This window comes from Narcine bancroftii, chromosome 12, assembly GCF_036971445.1.
Source record: "Narcine bancroftii isolate sNarBan1 chromosome 12, sNarBan1.hap1, whole genome shotgun sequence".
Classification (NCBI taxonomy): domain Eukaryota; kingdom Metazoa; phylum Chordata; class Chondrichthyes; order Torpediniformes; family Narcinidae; genus Narcine; species Narcine bancroftii.
The window spans coordinates 18198441-18217460 of record NC_091480.1 but is presented as its reverse complement, the minus strand read 5'-3'; the positions used below and the strand labels follow the sequence as shown (position 1 = coordinate 18217460).

Below are 19020 nucleotides of genomic sequence, written 5' to 3'. Positions count from 1 at the left end.
AATGTATCCGTATTTAGAGGAAAATATATAGAGTATAGACAAGAATTAATAAGGGAGGGAAAGGGAATAGAGGGAATAAGGAGGGAATTAAAAGAGTGACCATTGTTACATATGAAAATTGAAATCTTTTCCGGGGGGGGCTGGGTGGGGAGGAGTTACGGTCACTGCAAAATCAGTTAACGTTTGCGAGTGAATTCGCAAATACAAATGGAGAGAGGAGATGTGGTTGCCCGACAAGGGATAAAGGGAAACTCAGGAGGGGGAGGGGAGAATGGGGTTAAAGAAGTTTTAAATAGGAGAATAAGGAAAATGTTTGATGTTTTAGAAATGTTGTCTTATAAAGTGTTCAAAACAAGAAAGCAGAAATGGATAAGAAGGAAAGATGATGATGGAGAAACGGAAAGGGAAGATAAACAAAGTATGAAATGGCTACGCTGAACTATATGACTTTAAATATTAACGGAATATATAACCAAATCAAAAGGAAGAAACTGCTAAATTTACTGAAAAAATTGATATAGCATTTGTCCAAGAAACACATTTAACTGAATTGGAGCACAAGAAATTAAAGAGAGATTGGATAGGACACGTAACAGCAGCGTCGAATAATTCAAAAGCAAGAGAAGTAGCTATATTAATTAGTAAAAATGTGCCAATTAAAATAGAAGAGGAAATAATAGATCCAGCAGGGAGATATGTAATGATAAAATGTCAGATATATTCGGAGTTTTGGAATCTACTCAATGTATATTCACCTAACGAAGAAGATCAAAAGTTTATGCAAGATATTTTTTTGAAGATAGCAGATACGTAAGGGAACATATTAATAGGAGGGGATTTCAACCTGAATTTGGATTCAAATATGGACAAAACTGGGAAAAAAATTAACAGAAAGAACAAAGTAACCAAATTTATAATTAAATCGATGGAAGAAATGCAACTTTTGGATATATGGAGGAAACAACACCCAAATGAAAAGGAATATTCATATTATTCGGGTAGACATAAAACATACTCAAGAATAGACCTATTTTTGTTATCAGCTCGTATGTAAGATAGAGTAAGAAAAACAGAATATAAAGCTAGAATATTATCGGACCATTCACCCTTGATATTGACAATAGAATTAGAGGACATCCCTCCAAGAATGTATAGATGGAGGTTAAACTCCATGCTACTTAAAAGGCAGGATTTTAGAGAATTAATTGAAAGACAAATTAAAATGTATTTTGAAATAAATACGGAATCAGTGAAAGATAAGTTTATACTATGGGATGCAATGAAAGCATTCATTAGAGGGCAAATAATAAGTTATGTAACCAAGATGAAGAAGGACTATAATCAGGAAACAGAGCAGTTGGAAAGGGAAATAGTAAATATAGAAAAAGAATTAGCAATGAAGGAAGACACAACTAAAAGAGAATTGGCAGATAAAATAATAAAATATGAAACACTACAAACATATAAGGTGGAGAAGAACATAATGAAGACAAAACAGAAATATTATGAACTAGGGGAAAAAACGCACAAAATCCTAGCATGGCAGCTTAAGACAGAACAAGCTAAGAGAATGATATTGGCATCAAGGAAAAAAGACAAACAAATCACATATAATCCAACGGAGATCAATGAAAACTTTAGAAAATTCTATGAACAATTATACCAAACTGAAAACGAAGGGAAAGAAGGCAAAATAGATGAATTTTTAACTAAAATTGAACTACCAAAATTACAAATAGAGGAACAAAATAAATTAAGCGAACCATTTGAAATAGTAGAAATACAAGAGATAATAAAAAAATTACCAAATAATAAAACACCAGGAGAGGATGGATTCCCAATAGAATTCTATAAAACATTTAAAGATTTATTAATTCCTCCCCTCCTGGAAGTAATCAACCAGATTGATAAAACACAAAGCTTACCAGATTCATGTAAAACAGCAATAATTACAGTAATACTAAAGCAAGGGAAAGATCCGCTCGCACCAGCGTCATATAGACTAATATCATTACTCAACACAGATTATAAGATAATAGCTAAGCTATTAGCAAACAGATTAGCAGAGTATGTACCTAAAATGGTAAATCTAGACCAAACTGGATTTATTAAAAAAAGACGCACAACAGACAATATTTGTAAATTTATTAACTTAATTCATGCAGTAGAAGGGAGTAAAGCGCCAACAGTTGCTTTAGACGCAGAGAAGGCCTTTGACACAGTAGAATGGAATTATTTATTCAAAGTATTGCAAAAATTCAGTTTACCAGAGAAGTATATTAATTGGATTAAAGCATTATATAAGGGGCCATTGGCGAAAGTGACAGTAAATGGATATGTATCAAAACATTTTAACTTAAGCAGATCAACAAGACAGGGATGCCCACTATCGTCCTTATTGTTCGCGTTAGCCATAGAACCACTTGCAGAACTGATAAGAACAGAAAATAAAATAAAAGGCAAGGAATACAAAATCAGTTTATTTGCAGATGATGTTATAGTATACTTAACAGAACCAGAACTATCAATAAAAGAATTATGTAAGAAATTGAAGGAATATGGAGAAGTGTCGGGTTACAAGATTAATGTAAATAAAAGTGAAGCAATGCCAATGGATAATACGGATTTCTCAAAATTTAAGAAGGAATCACTATTCAGATGGCAAATGCAAGCAATAAGATACCTAGGTATACAAATAAATAAAAATCTCGGCCATCTATATAAACTCAATTATTATCCACTAATGAAAAAATTACAGGACGATTTAGAGCATTGGCAAGATTTACCATTAACACTAATAGGAAGGATAAACTGTATTAAAATGAACATTTTCCCAAGGATATTATATCTATTTCAGGCATTGCCAATACACTTGACAGAGAAATTCTTCAAGGAGTTAAAGAAAATAATAAGGAAATTTTTATGGAAAGGGGGGAAACCCTTTCCATAAATTAACAGAATGGTATAAATTAACAGAATGGTATAAACAAGGGGGCTTACAACTGCCAAACTTTAAAAATTATTATAGAGCCGCACAATTTAGATACCTATCAGATTTTTATCAAACAAGGGAAAAGCCAGATTGGACTAGATTAGAATTAGATAAAATAAGGGAAAAGATACCGGAACACATATTATATAAATGGGATGAAAAATTGGTACAACGTAGGAGTTCTCCAGTATTACATCATCTACTCAATATTTGGAAAAAAGATTCATGTAGAAAGGAATAAAACAAATTACCAATTACCAAAACTAATATTGACGCAAAATAAGTTACTCCCTTTTACAATAGATAACCTTTCCTTTAGAGAATGGGAGAAAAAAGGGATCAAAAGAATAGAAAATTGTTTTTCAGGAAATAGATTATTATCCTTTGAACAAATGAAAGATAAATACAATATAACTCAAGATACAGTGCTGGCATATTACCAATTGAGATCCTACTTGAAGGACAAATTAGGAAGCAGTCTGAGGTTACCAGAGGGAAGTAACTTTGAATATGTGATTACAGATACAATGATAATCAAAAGATTTATAACAAATATGTATATTAAACTGCAAGAAAAGGAGAATGAGGAAACAAATGTAAAACTAAACAAAAATGGGAACAAGATTTAAATGTAAAGATAAAAAATGAAACATGGGAGAAGTTATGTTCTGGAACGATGAGAAATACAATAAATACGAGGTTACGTATGATACAATATAACTGGATACACAGGCTATACATTACACCTCAAAGGTTAAATAAATGGGACCCAACAGTATCTGACAGATGTTTTCGATGTAAAAAAGAAATGGGAACAACAATTCATGCAATCTGGACATGTGAGAAAGTAGAAAAATTTTGGGAAGATCTAAACCAGATATTAAATAAAATTACAGAAAACAATATACCAAAAAATCCAGAGATCTTCCTCCTAAGTAACATAAAAAACAAAGAATTTGGAATTGATTTGGATGGTGCACAAAAAAGATTTGTTAAGATAGCTCTAGCCGTAGCAAAAAAATGTATTATGTCAACCTGGAAATTGGAAGATAATTTGAAAATACAACAATGGTATATAGAAATGAATAAATGTATTCCATTAGAAAAAGTAACATATAGTTTAAGAAATAATATTGAAATATTTGAACAAATATGGGAGCCTTACATGAAACACAATAGCGAAAACCTACCGGGGACATTCACTACCTAAATTAACGAAAGGAGAAGGAAATGAAAAGAATTGACTCAGTGAAATTTCTTGTTTATTTTTATTGATTGACAACATTGTTTGACTGGTTTAATGTATCTTAGATTTTGTACTTTAAATGGATGGGGGGGGGATGTAGGGAGGGTGGGATGGGAGGAGGGGGGGGGAGAAAATGACACTGTATATATTTGAAAAGGAAAATGTATGTATCATGGTCAATGTGGTTTATGGTGTGAAAAAAAAGAGACAAATGGGTGGTTGACGTCTCGAGATGAGGCACGGATCTCAGAACATTGACCATTATTTTTCCTCCACAAATGGTGACTGTGTTCCTCCAGCAGCTTGATTTTTGCTTGTGAAAATTAAATCTTTGATAAATTGCGCACACTCAATGGAGCATTAACCAGGAGCTTTGTTAACCTCTTGTTACTGATACGTTGACAGTTGCAAATGCTGATTTTGATCCTGCAATGTGACCTTATTTTTTGCATTTTAACCAGTCCAACATTAAAGGAACAATGGCCTCAAGCTGCCTTGTTGCCACAGCAATATCCAATTAACACTCTGATTGGACACAAAACCAAGCATCTGCGTGTGCTTCTATCCAATGGCAAGCTTCTGAAGTGATATTTAAAATGACCCATCAGTGGAGTCCTGCAAACTGCAATCATTTTTAATGAATTAACCTAACAATGAACATTTAAAAAATGAAATCCTTACCACCACTTTTACTAATTAAAACACGAAAGTCCGCAGACACTGTGATTGAAGTAAAACACAATGCTGGAGGAGTTGAAGGAGCAAAACCTAATTTTCTGTTTGGGCACTGTCCAGCAGTAATGTTGACCTCCAGTTTCTACTAGCCTACTTCCCTTTCTTCCTCTGTCATTCTTCCAGCTCTCAACCCCTTTCCCTGTCCATTCACAGAGCCATTCCGCCCCCCTTCCCCACCATTTTGTTCATACCTCAATGAAGGGCTCAAAAGTTACGTATCTTTATCTTTGCTATATAAAGAACACCGTTTGATATGCTTAGTTTCTACAGCATTGTGATTTTACTAATTAAGATGTAGTTTTGATTTTCTTGCATTTGGGATAGTTCAAAATGAGGCAGAGAGTTGAGCATTGATCATAAATTAAAGAAACGACACAGATGCTCACAAAAATGGAGCCACCGAGTCTAAAAATTAAAATAACATTCTCCCACCTAAGAAACAAAGAAAAATAATTTGGTAGAATCTCAGTGTAGAACCCCTGATTTTTATATCTATGAACTTCAGCAGAAGTACACATATTCCCTGATGGACCACGAGTGCCTGATCTCACCACTTTTCAGGGCAGCTGAGGATTTGGAACATTTGCTTCACGGTGGCAGGAGAGCACTTCGTCCACTGTAACATCACTTAGGTCATCCAGGCTGATGTACTTGTGATGGATGTTCTTCTCTGTCACGGCTACCACCCGCACACCATGTTCGTCCTGACCCAGCTGGCAGCCTATGGCTGAAGTCACCACCATTTCCAGGTCATTAAATCTGCCACCAGTGTTTCGATGGTAATGGCCTGAGAACACTGCCTTCACACCTGCAAAGCAAGAAACAAATCGGTGTATTACAACACTGGGATGCATTACACCTCTTAGTTTGGCTTCCTTTGGCAAGCATACCCCTGGCACGCTCATTAGCTAGTTTCAACATCACCCAAGCAATGAATTTTCAGAAGCATTCATACATTTCATAACCAATCACTATTTAATTCCACTGAATGCAGTCAATGTTGAAACTGATTTGTAGTTCCAAGGACCCAAAGAAATCTGTGAAGAGTTCTTTTATATGCAAAAACAAAAGTGCACAGCTTTTTTTTACTGTGTAAGCTGGTGCTTTCTGTCCCAGTAGAGTTCTCTCCTGCTTTCTTTCAAAAGACTGTGGCGAGCACCATGTGCTGGAACCTTGGGGAAAGCGTCCGAGTGTTCTTGTGAAATCCCCAACGTTTTCCCCCAGCTGCATGCAGGAGGTGCGTTGCAATGTTACAAACTAACAAAAAAGTTCTTAGAAGTTAAACACAGTCAAACTCCGAACAGCTTGGTGATTGGCTTGAGCCGTACTTCTAAAATTCAAATTTAAGGAGGAATAAAGCAAGGATTGCTCCACTTAGCTAACAAAAAAGGCAGGCATAGCTGGGGCCCATGTGGATACCCTTTTAACCTGAAGAAAGTGCAGGTTTTGACTCATGGCACTTTCTCCACATTAGCAGGCTACACTGCTTTAAATGTGTTTCTTATTTTCACATCGAAGATGGAAAATAAATATTAGGAATACGAGTTTCAATATATGAAGCAAAAAATAGAAAAGTTAGCACATGATTACAACACACGATCATCAGTGAAAAGCAGGTAAATGGAAGGGTTAGGAAAGTCTAACTTGTGCTAAAGTTCAAATCAATGGCAGCTTGCCAAAAACTTTATTGCCCTATTCCATAACTATTCCCAACAGTTGGGATATCACTGCTCTCTTAAAGAACCATTCAGCCATAGGCTGAAGCACATAGTTTTCCTTCAATAATTGATGCAAGAAATTCTAAACATAGTTTATCTGAATTTCTTTCTTTCTCTGGGGAACTAAGTAGCATAAAATGTTGTGAATATATTTTAAGGATTTACATAAAGTTAGCCTTTAGGAGAATATATAAAATGTAGAGTACAATATATTAAAATAAAAATTCAAAATTGATAAAAAAATAAACAAAAAAGCAATTTATGCCTTTTAATAAGAGCTTGATTTGAGCAATGTGAGTTTGAGACCTTCTGTAACTCAGCATCACTCAAAGCTGCACTGTGGTAATACCTCTTGACATTTCAATTTATTCAGCTTGGTCAACGATTCGACACAGTCAACGATACATGAACCAGGCAGACAGACACTGAGAAACCATATAAACAGGACAGCACAGAAGCATTATTAATTGACAAAGAGCTTCTCCGAGTCAGGTTCCGAGTAAAATGCAGTGATGATTTGGGGAAAAAAAATCAGAGGGCGAATCTCTGGAGGTCTCCGTGTATGGTGCAATATCCACCACCGTTCCCAGGAGATGAGCAGGCCTTCTTCATGTAAAGGATGCAGAGTACTTAAGAACTAGGAGCAGGAGTCGGCCAACTGGCCCTGCCATTCAATGAGATCATGGCAGATCTGATGATAATAAACTCAGTGGCTACGATGACAATGTAATATTTTTGAATAGCTGATGTTCTGAAATTTTCAAGAAACTATAATTACCTAAAAACAAAGCAAAATACAGTACTTTTCCAATGATCTGAAAATCAGTTAACCACAAATCTGTGATCCGAACTTTTTTTTCATGACATCACATTGAAAAAAATGTTCACACCTGCAGATTGTCAAAAGCTAAACATGTCAAAAAAAAGATGCATTGTATTTTCACTCTCTTGTTCATTGTTCCATGAATGATTACTTATTAGTTAATTTGCATTAAATGCATACCACCTTATTAAAACATATAATCAGTCTACTACATTATCCGAAAGCACCAATTTATATATTAACTGCTCCATTGCATAGATGCTGCCAGGAATCAGATTGATTAGGATCTCTTACTGACCTCACGTATTACAGGAGATAGAGTGGAAAGGCAGGATTACAACACAAAGAAGTGTCGCTGCAAGTTTCATTTGCATTTCAGCTTATCAATCACACTTCCCCGGCATAAAATTAAATAGACAATTTAAATGAATAAGGCAGCGTGTGGCAAAAAATATCTGGTGTCCATCCTCATTTCGGTTAAGCTTTTAGAATATTACTGAGCTTGTTGTGAAAATTAGGACTATGCCATCTCACTTTTATGTCTCAGTAATTTTTTTTAAATTTAGTCACAGCATTGTTATAAGCATGTTGGAATAAATTTTCCAATTATTTTTTTTTAAATATAACACTTGCAGTGATCCAAAGGCACCAGGTATTTTTTCAAAAATCTGTGCCAATGTTATAAATATGCAAACATCATTTTCATGATTGATAACTCTTTAAATGCAACATGTTCACTGGTTAAAATATCATTACATTCTGAAACATCTAAACAAAGAGTGAAGTAAAAGTGTGGTTACTAATGGGAATAATATTCAATAGCTGGTAAAATGAGCAAGTCCGACCCCACTGAGGGTGCCTGATTGTTGAAGTTTCACCGCATCTTTGATTTCAAAACGCAAGCACTCCTCTCTTTTAATCTCCTGCAAATATGTCTAGCTGTTCGTCCTTTCCTCATAATACAGACACAAGCTCCATAACTGTTCATTTCTCACCATTACATTTTATGATCTGATTATTGAATAGCTTATCTTAAAGGGACCCTACACCAAAAGGCATACGCAAAACATTCTCTCAAGATGTCGATGGCCTTTGAGAAAGCAGCCTTGGTGCAAGGTATTCTAAGTGAGCGCTACAAGGAGTTATCAGCGTGTTTGTTCAGTTAAGCTTTGAGAGCAGCGCGGTGATCGGGACCAGGGTTTGAATCTTGCGCAGCCCATTAGATGTTGGTACGTTCTCCCCACGTCTGCATAGGTTTCCTCCCAACGTTCGAAATGCATCAGGGATGTAGATTAATTGGGTGTAAAAAGGGCGGCACAAACTCAAGGGCCAAAATGGCCTGTTACTGTGTTGTACGTCTAAATTTAAATTTGATACCAACAACTAGAAACCAATTCTCATTCAGAAATTAAGTTTCAAGAATTTTGGGAACCCAAGTCGTTTGTGCACTTGAGAATGTGATCTACATTTTAGGGGAGGATGATTCCTAGAAACCTTCCTTACCCACAGTTTAACAGAAAACCTAAACCAGAAATAACAGTTCACTTAATGCTTGGTTGCAGAACTGGCTGAAGGGTGCATATTAAAAGGGGGTTTACTAGCTTTAGAAAAGAGATATTAAAAGTACAAAGCTTTGAAGGTAGATAATAAACAATGTAATAGAAAGAACAGGAATATAAAATAAATGGGATTCGATTTGCAATGGATGAATGTGTCATTATTGACCATTCATGGAAACTTGTTCAATGTCATTTTGGGATTTGGAATTGCAGCTTCTTATTTTCAATGGATAGCACACATAATCCAGGTCTTTTAAATCCTGAGATACACAGATAATGCAAATCCATGCCAGTAACTTGGCTCATGTGTCTGTCTCTGACAGCTCAACCCAACTTGTCCTATTTTAGCCTCAAGACCCTTTCACACTTGCATCCCACTAAATTGGCAGCTCAGTGTCCTGGGATAGGAATGGAGGTTTGGCTTTTCACACTTGACCACTTCTAACTTGGACACTGAACACTTGCAAGGAGCTGGCCCCGAGGTTAGGACTGTTCTACCTTATATTGGTGACGTCATGATGCATGAGCGATGGTGGACCTGGCCCAAATCCTGATCAATGTATTATGAACAAAATTAATCATGCCTAATTATAACATAATTAAGCTTTATGTATAAGCCCTTCAGCCCCTGTTGTTGTTGTACTGACCTACAAGTTATAAGTGTGGGAAAGTTCGTAGCACTTTAGCACACAATTTATATAGCATGGGAAAAAGTGATGGGGGATCTGCCCTCCCAGAATTCCATGCAGCAGAGAAAGGGCTGTATGCCCAGCTGCATGCATGCAACCTTCATAGAGGGGTTTCTCTGTCGTACAGCATTCTGGGAAGTCAGGTCCACCATTGGCTTTTTTCCTCCCCTCGGTCTTTATAAATTGTATGCGATAGTGCTACCAATTTTCCCCACACTGTTTAAAAATGCTATTTATTTCTCTACTCTCTCTTCCCCACTGCGACTTTCCCATGGCAAAGTTTATACCTTCATTTTAATATTTTCTTCCTGCACTCACGCAAAAACTTGGGTCATTTCAATCCCACAATGCAATGTCCCCTTTCACACTTGCCTGATTGCAAGGCTGGCGTCTGCAGATGCCAGGGATGTAATAGGGGTTGAGGTGCTTTCACACTAGGCACTTTAAAGGATGATTGGCGGTTAATTCCTGGGATCGCTTGCAAGTGTGAAAGGGGCTTTAAATGCACAATGAAGACGAGATTCATGCAAGCAGATTCCAGTAAAAAAAAATCAAATGAAGCCAGTCATCTTACCTGAAAGCACAGTGACTCATGCCTTACAAATGGTCTCATTCCCTGAGTTAATTCATGCGTAGCAGGTTTTATAATCATTCTAGATTGTTTAATCGCAGAAGCAAATTGATGTTGGTTCAGGTCTAATAAAACTACCTTTTTTAAAAAAATTCCATGCATGACAAGAGAAAGGATTTATATTTGGTTCAATAAAATCAAAATTAAAATTAATAAACAATTGAAAGGTCACTGCTTTCTGCTCAAACTCAATTAGATTAATTTCCCTTCTGCTATAGAAATTTAATTTAGTTGAAACTTAGTTCAAGGTGGCAGAGAATATTTTTGTCTCATACATTGTTATATCAAGGTCATTGATATTGAAGTGCAGAAGATACCATCATTTTGCTATCTCAATGACAAATACATAAATATTTATAGTCCTTGTGGAATACATTTCACAATCTACCTTTCTTGTCATTTCTGCTACTTTTGATCCTTCTCTGGGCTTCTCCTCCAGTATGGTTCACTCAGTTGAGAGCAGAGGCAAATTACTACCTCTTTCTGATGGTCTGTCTTGACCACTTCACTGAATCAGTGAGGATGAAGCTGAGATACCAAAGACACCATGTAGAGACTCAACAGGGGGGGGGGGGGGGGGGGGGGTGGTGGGGGAGGGAACCAGCATTTCATACAGTGAAGGAAGCACATGCAAGCTGAGTACTTTGGTCTTGTATCACCAGATACTTCAGTGGTGTGGTGCATTAAAATGTTTTTGTTCCTTAATTTGTGAAGAAGATCTCTTTGTATCTCAGTCTCTAAGGAACAGGCATCATCTTCAACGAATCAGGGTTGGGAAGGGAGGAGAAAGATGATCTGAAGTATCTCTGAAAACAAGCATGTGGGTTGTATTGAATCAGAATTTATTGTCATGAACACGTCACGAAATTGGCATTAAAGTGGCAAATATTGCTATAAATCATTCTTTAAAATAAATGAGTGCAAAGTGAGGTCGTGTCTGTTCATTGTCCATTCAGAAATCTGATGGCAGAGTGGGAGAAGCCATCCTTGTCTTCCAGATGGTAGCAGTATGAAGAGGGGGTGGGTGGTTAGGGTCCTTGAGGATAGAGGCTGCTTTCTTAACACACCGCCTCTTGCAGATGTCCTCGAAGGAAGACTGATACCCATGTTGGAGCTGGCTGAGTTTACAACTCTAGCAGAATTATGCCACATACATACTCACCCATTTACAAAGGTTTAATGTACAGTCATTGCTAATTATGGTCTTCAGAGGCTCACCACTTAGCATGGGATTCAAAACCTGACAAAGCTTCTTTGAACCTCTTAAAAGGGAGGTTTGCTGGGACTGATGAGCCAGGAGAGAAAGAAGCAAATGTGAATTTGGGAGTGAGTCTCGATTTGGAAATCTCAGTGGAAAAGAAGAAAGAGGGAGAGATTGCTTGTATCCTCAGGAAATGCCTGGACACCTGATGCAAGGTAATGGTACAGACAGCCACAACATTCAATGCCCAGAAACAAGCCAGGATGTGGTTCATAAAATGTTTAATAATGTCATGTGAATAATCAACTGCTGTCCACAGACATTGATTAATTCACCCTCCTGTCGTTTATGGTTTTTTTTGCACAACTGCTGAGTTCCAGGAAATTATTCCCAATTTCCCAGAACACAGTCTGTGTAAAAAAGATTGGAATGGGAACAAGGACTCATTCCTGTCCCGACATTTTACCTCCTCGATCCCTAGTTATTTTCACAGATTGCCCGCCATCTAAACTGAATTGCAGGTGATCCATGAACAACGAGCTAATGAATAGGTTATCCAGACTCCCTAAAAACCGGACTTCAGGAATTCTGTCTAAACTTGAGGTATGATACGGAAATTTGGAGTTTGGTCGTTCCTGTGTGAACGGCCACTCCCGGAAGGTAGGGAGACACTTCAGAATGGAAAAATCATGCAAGTTCTCTGTAAAAACATACATTTTTCAAATAGACATCAAGCCTAACATGCCCATCTCTCACACACTCTTATAAGCCTCACAACTCAGGATTTCACAGCTTGCACACAGTCACTCAACCACAAGAATCGCATCCTCCAAACATATTGCAAAGCATTCATTAATACTCTTCCTGCTCTCTGCAGGAGAAGGAAGCATACAAAGGCAGCAGGAACAAGGGCAAGATGCTCTACCCCAAGAAAGGATCAATGGTTTTATTCACTCTGTCATCACTGAGCTTGTATCCAAGATGCAGGATGAAAAGTATTCATGCTGATGGCATTGAACTAACCTACCTTCCTTATATACCTAATTTCTTCCTCCTCCCACAATTTAAAAGAGTGCTTCTCAACCTTTTTCTTTCCACTCACATACCACTTTAAGTATTCCCTCTGCCATCGGTACTGCGATTAATAGTAAGGGATTGCTTAAGGTGGTATGTGAGTGGAAAGAAAAAGTTTGAAAACCACTGTTTTAATCGTACCTCATTGACTCGTTATGTGCACGGTTTCACAACTCCAAAGGGAATGGACCAGTGACAATTTTTCTCAAGCAAATTATTTCAGTAACAATTGGGTTTAGAGCAGTGATTCTCAACCTTCCCTTTCCACTCACATACCACCTTAACCAATCCCTTACTAATCACAGAGCATGGATGGCAAAGGGAATACTTAAAAGTGGTATGTGAGTGGAAAGGAAAAGGTTGAGAACCACTGGTTTAGAATAATTACAAGTTGGAACCATGGCACCCAAATTTGCTTATAATTTGTGCATACCCATTAACAGCTTATCCGTTTAATGGGAGCTTGCAAAATAAAAAGAATTGTTTTCTTAGGAATTAGTTCATTCCCTGTAAAAAAAATCCAAAACGTGCCTGCTTAATAGGAGTTATTAGATCAAGAAACATTTTACTCATGTTTGGGGTGGGGGGTGGGGAGATGGAACTTGCATGGTGGAATAAAATGACAGTCCAAATCCCACTGAATTGAAACTTCCCTTCACCTTCATCCGAGCTGGCTTGTGCGTGCACAAATGGAACAGATGGCAGCCGGCACCAGTAACTACCTTGAAATGAGCTGGCAGTTCAGTCTCACAGTGATCGTTCAAGTTATTGAGCTCCTCAGTGGAAGAGCAGTGCAGGCGGAAAACCCGTCTGTCAGTGTCTCAGCATTCATGCTGACTATGTAGCTCAAATTGTTTAAACTCAGGTATCCAAAGAAAAACAGCAACTTTAGACTTGAGTTACAAATTGTATTTTCCCCACATAGGTTATTCCAGCTGTCTTTGTATTTTACATTGGAAACTTTGAGACAAAAAGATGAGCCTTTTTGAATCCCGACTTAATCCTTCTTGGATTAGAAGGAAATTAGGGTTTCTTGGACTAATTTAAAATTTAATTGGCATTTTAAACCCCATATATTACAATAGATATAAATATCTTCCACAGAAAAAAGTAAATGTATACTTCAAAGAAAGATTTTTAAACATTTATGTGAAATTGAATTTAAACAATGACTGAAATTACCAGATGAAATTATATTAACTTCTTTCTATAGACTAACCTTTCACATGGCTGAGACAGTTCCGCAACAAGAAAACATAGGGACAAGGTTCACTCCACACTGGGCCAGTGGATTCATCTCCACGATTTCTACAAGCTGTGTGTTTCCAACTGGACATTCCAGTGCAGACTCAGCCCTTGAATGAGTTTGGGTTGGGGAAAGGAAAGGCCAAATGGGACAAGGTGAATATTGCCATCAGATTTTCTACAGGAGCTCACTCCTCCATCAGTTCCCTCACTGAGACTAATGAAGAAACCAAAAACTCACTTTGCTTTGGCCATCTCCAATGATCCCTGAAAGACAACTGGATAATACATTCCTGCTCCTGTATAAAATAAACACTTTCTACCACCCCCCAACCAAATGGTTTTCTCCAGCTAGATAGTTTTAGACCAAAATAGGACTGCTTGTAATGTATAATTATTTTAAGGGGTTTTACAACCAGATCTGGGACACTAAAATGTAAAGCACCTAAAGTTGACCTCAAACTTTCAGCACCAGGCAGACCCATCCGCAAGTGGATCAGACCCAAAATATAATCCTAAAATGTTGGAAGTTATACCCCAAAAAAGCAGGGACACTATACTCTTTCTGTCTAATGCTGAAACGAATAAACTGGATTATACATGTATGTCAGGGAATAGATCACAAAGCCAACTAGAACGTCAGTCTTCATTTAAGATCTGAAAATTGCCATTAATCCACCTCTGTTTGATTTTCTGGGCTTTTATTTAATCATTAAAAATGGACTGATTTCAGCTTTAGACTTGAGAATACAAAGTGTTTGCTAACCAGCTGGGAGCAGTTCTGATTCCACTTACTCAATATTGTGCACTAATTTCATTGCAAAAGACTAGTTCTACTGAAAAACATGGTTGGTGTAGTGGTTAGCGCATTGCCTTTACAGTGCCAGCGATCAGGACATGGGTTCGAATCCTGTGCCGTCTGCATGGATTCTGGTTTTCTCCCACCATTCGAAACATACCGGGGATGTAGGTTTAATTGGGTCTAAATTGGCGGCATGGAATCATGGGGCGAAAAAGACCATCACTATGCTGTATGTCTAAATATAAATGAGTAACCATGGATGAGTAACCATGTTGTGCCTATTAAATACAAGCAACAAGGATGTGACGTTGAGACCTCATTTGGAGTCTTCTGAGCAGTTTTGGGCTCCTCATTTAAAAGATGTGCTGACATCACAGACGATTCAAAGGAGGCTAACAGAGGATTCTGGGAATTAAAGGATTATCATACAAGGAGTGTTTGTCAGCTCTTGGCCTGTATTCGTTGGAATCTTGGAGAGTAAGGGGGGGGGGGGATCTCATTGTAATATTTCAAATATTGAAAGGCGTGGATAGAGTAGATGTAGAAAGGTTGTTCCCAAAGGAGGGAGAGTCTCGGACAAGAGGGCACAACTTCAGGACTGAAGGGCAACTGTTTAGAACAGAGATGTGTTGGAATTTCTTCTCCCAGAGGGTTGTAAATCTGTGGAATTTGTTGCCACAGGCAGTTTGGAGGCCAGGTTATTGGGTATATTTAAGGAAAATATTGATGTTCTTTATTAGGCAGGACATCAAAGGTTATGGGGTGAAGGTCGGGCAATGGGGCTGAGTGGGAAAATGGATCAGTTCATGATTAAATGGCAGGGCAGACTTGATGGGCTGAATAGCCTATTTCTGCTCCTATGTCTTATGGATCAATTTTGTCTTCATAATTTGTAATATTATGAAATCTTGACCAGTGCTGCATAAAGAGAGAAAAGGCAACAACTGGAATTTAGTGAAGTAGCTTTGGCACATTTTTATATTGCACTTCATTATCTAGAGCAGGCATTCAAACCAACCAGCAGTAAATTTGCTGCTAAATTGGAAAAGATCTCAAAGGACCCCTTCCTACTGCTAAACTAATTATGACGTGACAGGCTGTTCAGGTTCCAAGCCACTGTCAACAAAGTGCTTGGCTGAAACTCTTCTACCAGAAGCAAATGGTCAAATAATAAATTCTTAAGTTGTAACTGAATTTTCAATGATACAGCTCCATTCTTTTTTTTGTGCTAAACAGATTAGCATGTCAGAGTTCATTTCATAGTTTTGCTGACTGGCTAATTACATAAAATTGTAGCCATTACAAGATTATAAGGGCAAAATACTCCTCCCATCACTAGTAATACTTCACACAATGAATGCAAGTTCACTAAAGAGGAGAATGGAGGATTTTTATTTTAAGAAACGAGGAGGACTTTCTTGCATTTCGCTCTTTTAAAGTTAGCACATTGAAGAGTTGGAAGAAAATGGGGCTGGGGCTACCAGCCAAGAAACATCCCTCATTCCCTGCCAAATTCAAAAGGAAAACTTGCGAATGGTGCACGTGCCCAGAAACTCACCTGTTAAATGAGTTTTGGATTCCTCAATTCAGAGCAGTTTGCACCAATAAACACAGATCCATTTGTTGGCAAATGTTTGTCTACTTGGCAGTCCTACATTTTCTCGAGGAACATCGATTCAATCCTTTATCCAAGCTAATAATCCAGATGTGGTGCACACATTGACAAGATGGAGTGTTTAAACGGCTTTAATTACCAAAAACCTGAGCATTACTGATACACTACTTGGTCAGGTACAGGAGCAAGAGGGGGCAAGTCTGTGCAATGCCAGCCTTTATTGGGAAATCCAAGGAGGAGCCAAGGGAGGGCCAGTCCATACATCTATGCAAATGCCTTTCACCACACCAGAATTTATTTTCAAAGATGTATGGGTAAGTAATTAATTGACTCAGTGGGTGGTACACAACTTTCCCCCAGACCATCCCTTACTTGGATGTACAGAGAGCTGAGCTGTAATACTCACTGCAGTGATTTACTTCTTTCCCCACTTCTTGCTTTGTCCAATTATATGACTCTGGTCACCTGCTGTCATCTTACATAACAGAACTGAAACAGATGACAAACCATGGGTACTGTTCAAGCCAACACATGCCAATAACTGGATAAATCAAATGAAATTCAGTTTGATTTAAACCAGATTTCTTTTTTAAGGTGAAGGTATCTGCATGGATACAAAGAGGCCCACGGGAGTTTAGTCCACAGTGACCATACTAACCTCTCGATTTTACAGTTCTCTCCATAATGTTTAGGACAACGATACCATTTTCTTTTATTTGCCTCTGTGTTCCTTCATTTTAAATTTGTAATCAAACAATTTATATGTGATTAAAGTGCACATTTCAGATTTTATTCAAGGTTTTTGCATACATTTTGGTTTGACCGTCTAGAAATTTCAGCACTTTTTATACATAGTTCCACATTTGAGGGCACCATGATGTTTAGGACATTTGGCTTCACAAGTGTTTGTGATTACTTAGGTTTAATTGCTTCACTGGTGCAGGTATAAGAGAGCTTTCTTTACTTCTACACTTTTGACAACCTATGGACTCTTAATTTATTTTGAATATTAAAAAAAAAATTAAATTAGATATGCAGCACGGTAACAAGCCATTTCGGCCCATGAACCCGTGCCACCTAATTAACCTACAACCCCTGGTATGTTTTGAATGGTTGGAGGAAACTGGAGCCCCCAGGAAAAATCCATACAGACATGGGGAGAACATACAAACTCCTACCAGACAGTGCAGGATTCGAATCCCAGTCCCAATCGCTGGTGCTGTAACAGCGTTGCACTAACTGTTGCCATTTTTCAACATGAGGACCAGAATTGTGCCAATGAGTCTTAAAAAAAGCTATTATGAGGCTGAAATAACAAGAATAAAACAGTAACAGACATTGCCCAAACCCAAGGATTACCAAAATCATTTGTTTGGAACATCATTAAGAAGAAAGAGCTCAGTAATCACAAAGAGACTGGTAGGCCAAGGAAGATCTCCACTGCAGATGACAGAAAAATCCCCAAACGCCTGTCCGACAGAGCAGAAACTCTCTTCAGGAAATAGGTGTGGATGTGCCAATGACCACTGTTCACAGAAGACTTCATGAACAGAAATACATTGCAAGATGCAAACCACTAGTTAGCCATAGAAACATGATGGCCAGATTACAGTTTGCCATGAAGTACTTAAAAGAGTCTGCAGAATTCTGGAAAATGATCTTTTCAACAGATAATACCAAGATTAACTTGCATCAGAGTGATGGCGAGGGAAGTGTGGAGGTGTAAAGGAACTGCAACACCTCATCTGTGAAACATGGTGGTGGGGGTTTTATGGCCTGGGCATGAATGGCTGCCACAGGTATTGGTGCACTGATCTTCATTGATGATGAAACTGCTATTGGCAGAAGCAAAATGAATTCTGAGGTATTTAGAAACCTCTTATCTGCTCAAGTTCGAGCAAATGCCTCCAAACTCATTAGACGGCACTTCATCTTAAAGTAAGACAATGATCTCAAACATACTTCTAAAACAACAAAGAAATTTTTCAAAGCTAAAAACTAGAACATTCTTGAGTGGCCAAGTCGGTCATCTGATTTAAATCCAATAGAGCATGCCTTCCATATACTGAAGAGAAAACTTTAATTAGACATCCAGCACGGTAAAAGACCATTTCGACTCTCAAGTCCGTGCTGTCCAATTTACACCCAATTAAACTACATCCCACACAGGAATGGGGAGAACATACAAACTCCTTTCAGAGAGAGTGGGATTTGAACCCGGGTCCCGATTGCTGGTGCTGTGAAGGTGCTGCACTAACTGCTCCTCCAACCGTTTCATCTTTAAGGGGACAAGTCCTCGAAACAAGCAGGAGCTGATGGCTGCAGTAGAGGCCTGGCAGAGAAGATGCTCAGCATCTGGTGATGTGTATGAATCATAGACTTCATTGCATTCAAGGGATAGGCAACAAAGTGCAAAATATGACTATTTTAATGTACATACCATTGCTATGTCCCAAATATTACAGTGCCCTGAAATGAGGGGACTATATATAAGTGTTGTAATGACTACATGGTCAGACCAAAATTTACACAAATACCCTTTAATAAAAATCTGGAATGTTTACTTTAATCATGTGAATTCACTTCATACTTGTGAATTGTTTGATTACAAAATTAAAACTGTGGAGCACAGGGGCAAATAAAGGGAAAAAAATCTTTGTCCTAATCATTATGGAGGGCCCCGTACATCA

General features: G+C 37.9%; 1 protein-coding gene across 10 annotated transcripts in view; it reads right to left on the bottom strand.

Moving 5' to 3' along the window:
- Positions 1 to 19020, bottom strand: part of cpped1 (calcineurin-like phosphoesterase domain containing 1) — a 195034-nt gene that overhangs the window by 39846 nt on the left and 136168 nt on the right. For 4 of the 10 annotated variants that reach the window (XM_069905819.1, XM_069905823.1, XM_069905825.1 and 1 more), the window contains one exon: positions 4005 to 5781. In XM_069905819.1, coding sequence (XP_069761920.1) covers positions 5531 to 5781 — 251 coding nt within the window. In that variant the 3' untranslated portion in view covers positions 4005 to 5530. Of the gene's footprint in view, positions 1 to 4004; positions 5782 to 19020 lie in introns of those variants that run through there. The other 6 variants (XM_069905821.1, XM_069905822.1, XM_069905820.1 and 3 more) reach the window with 2 other exon arrangements.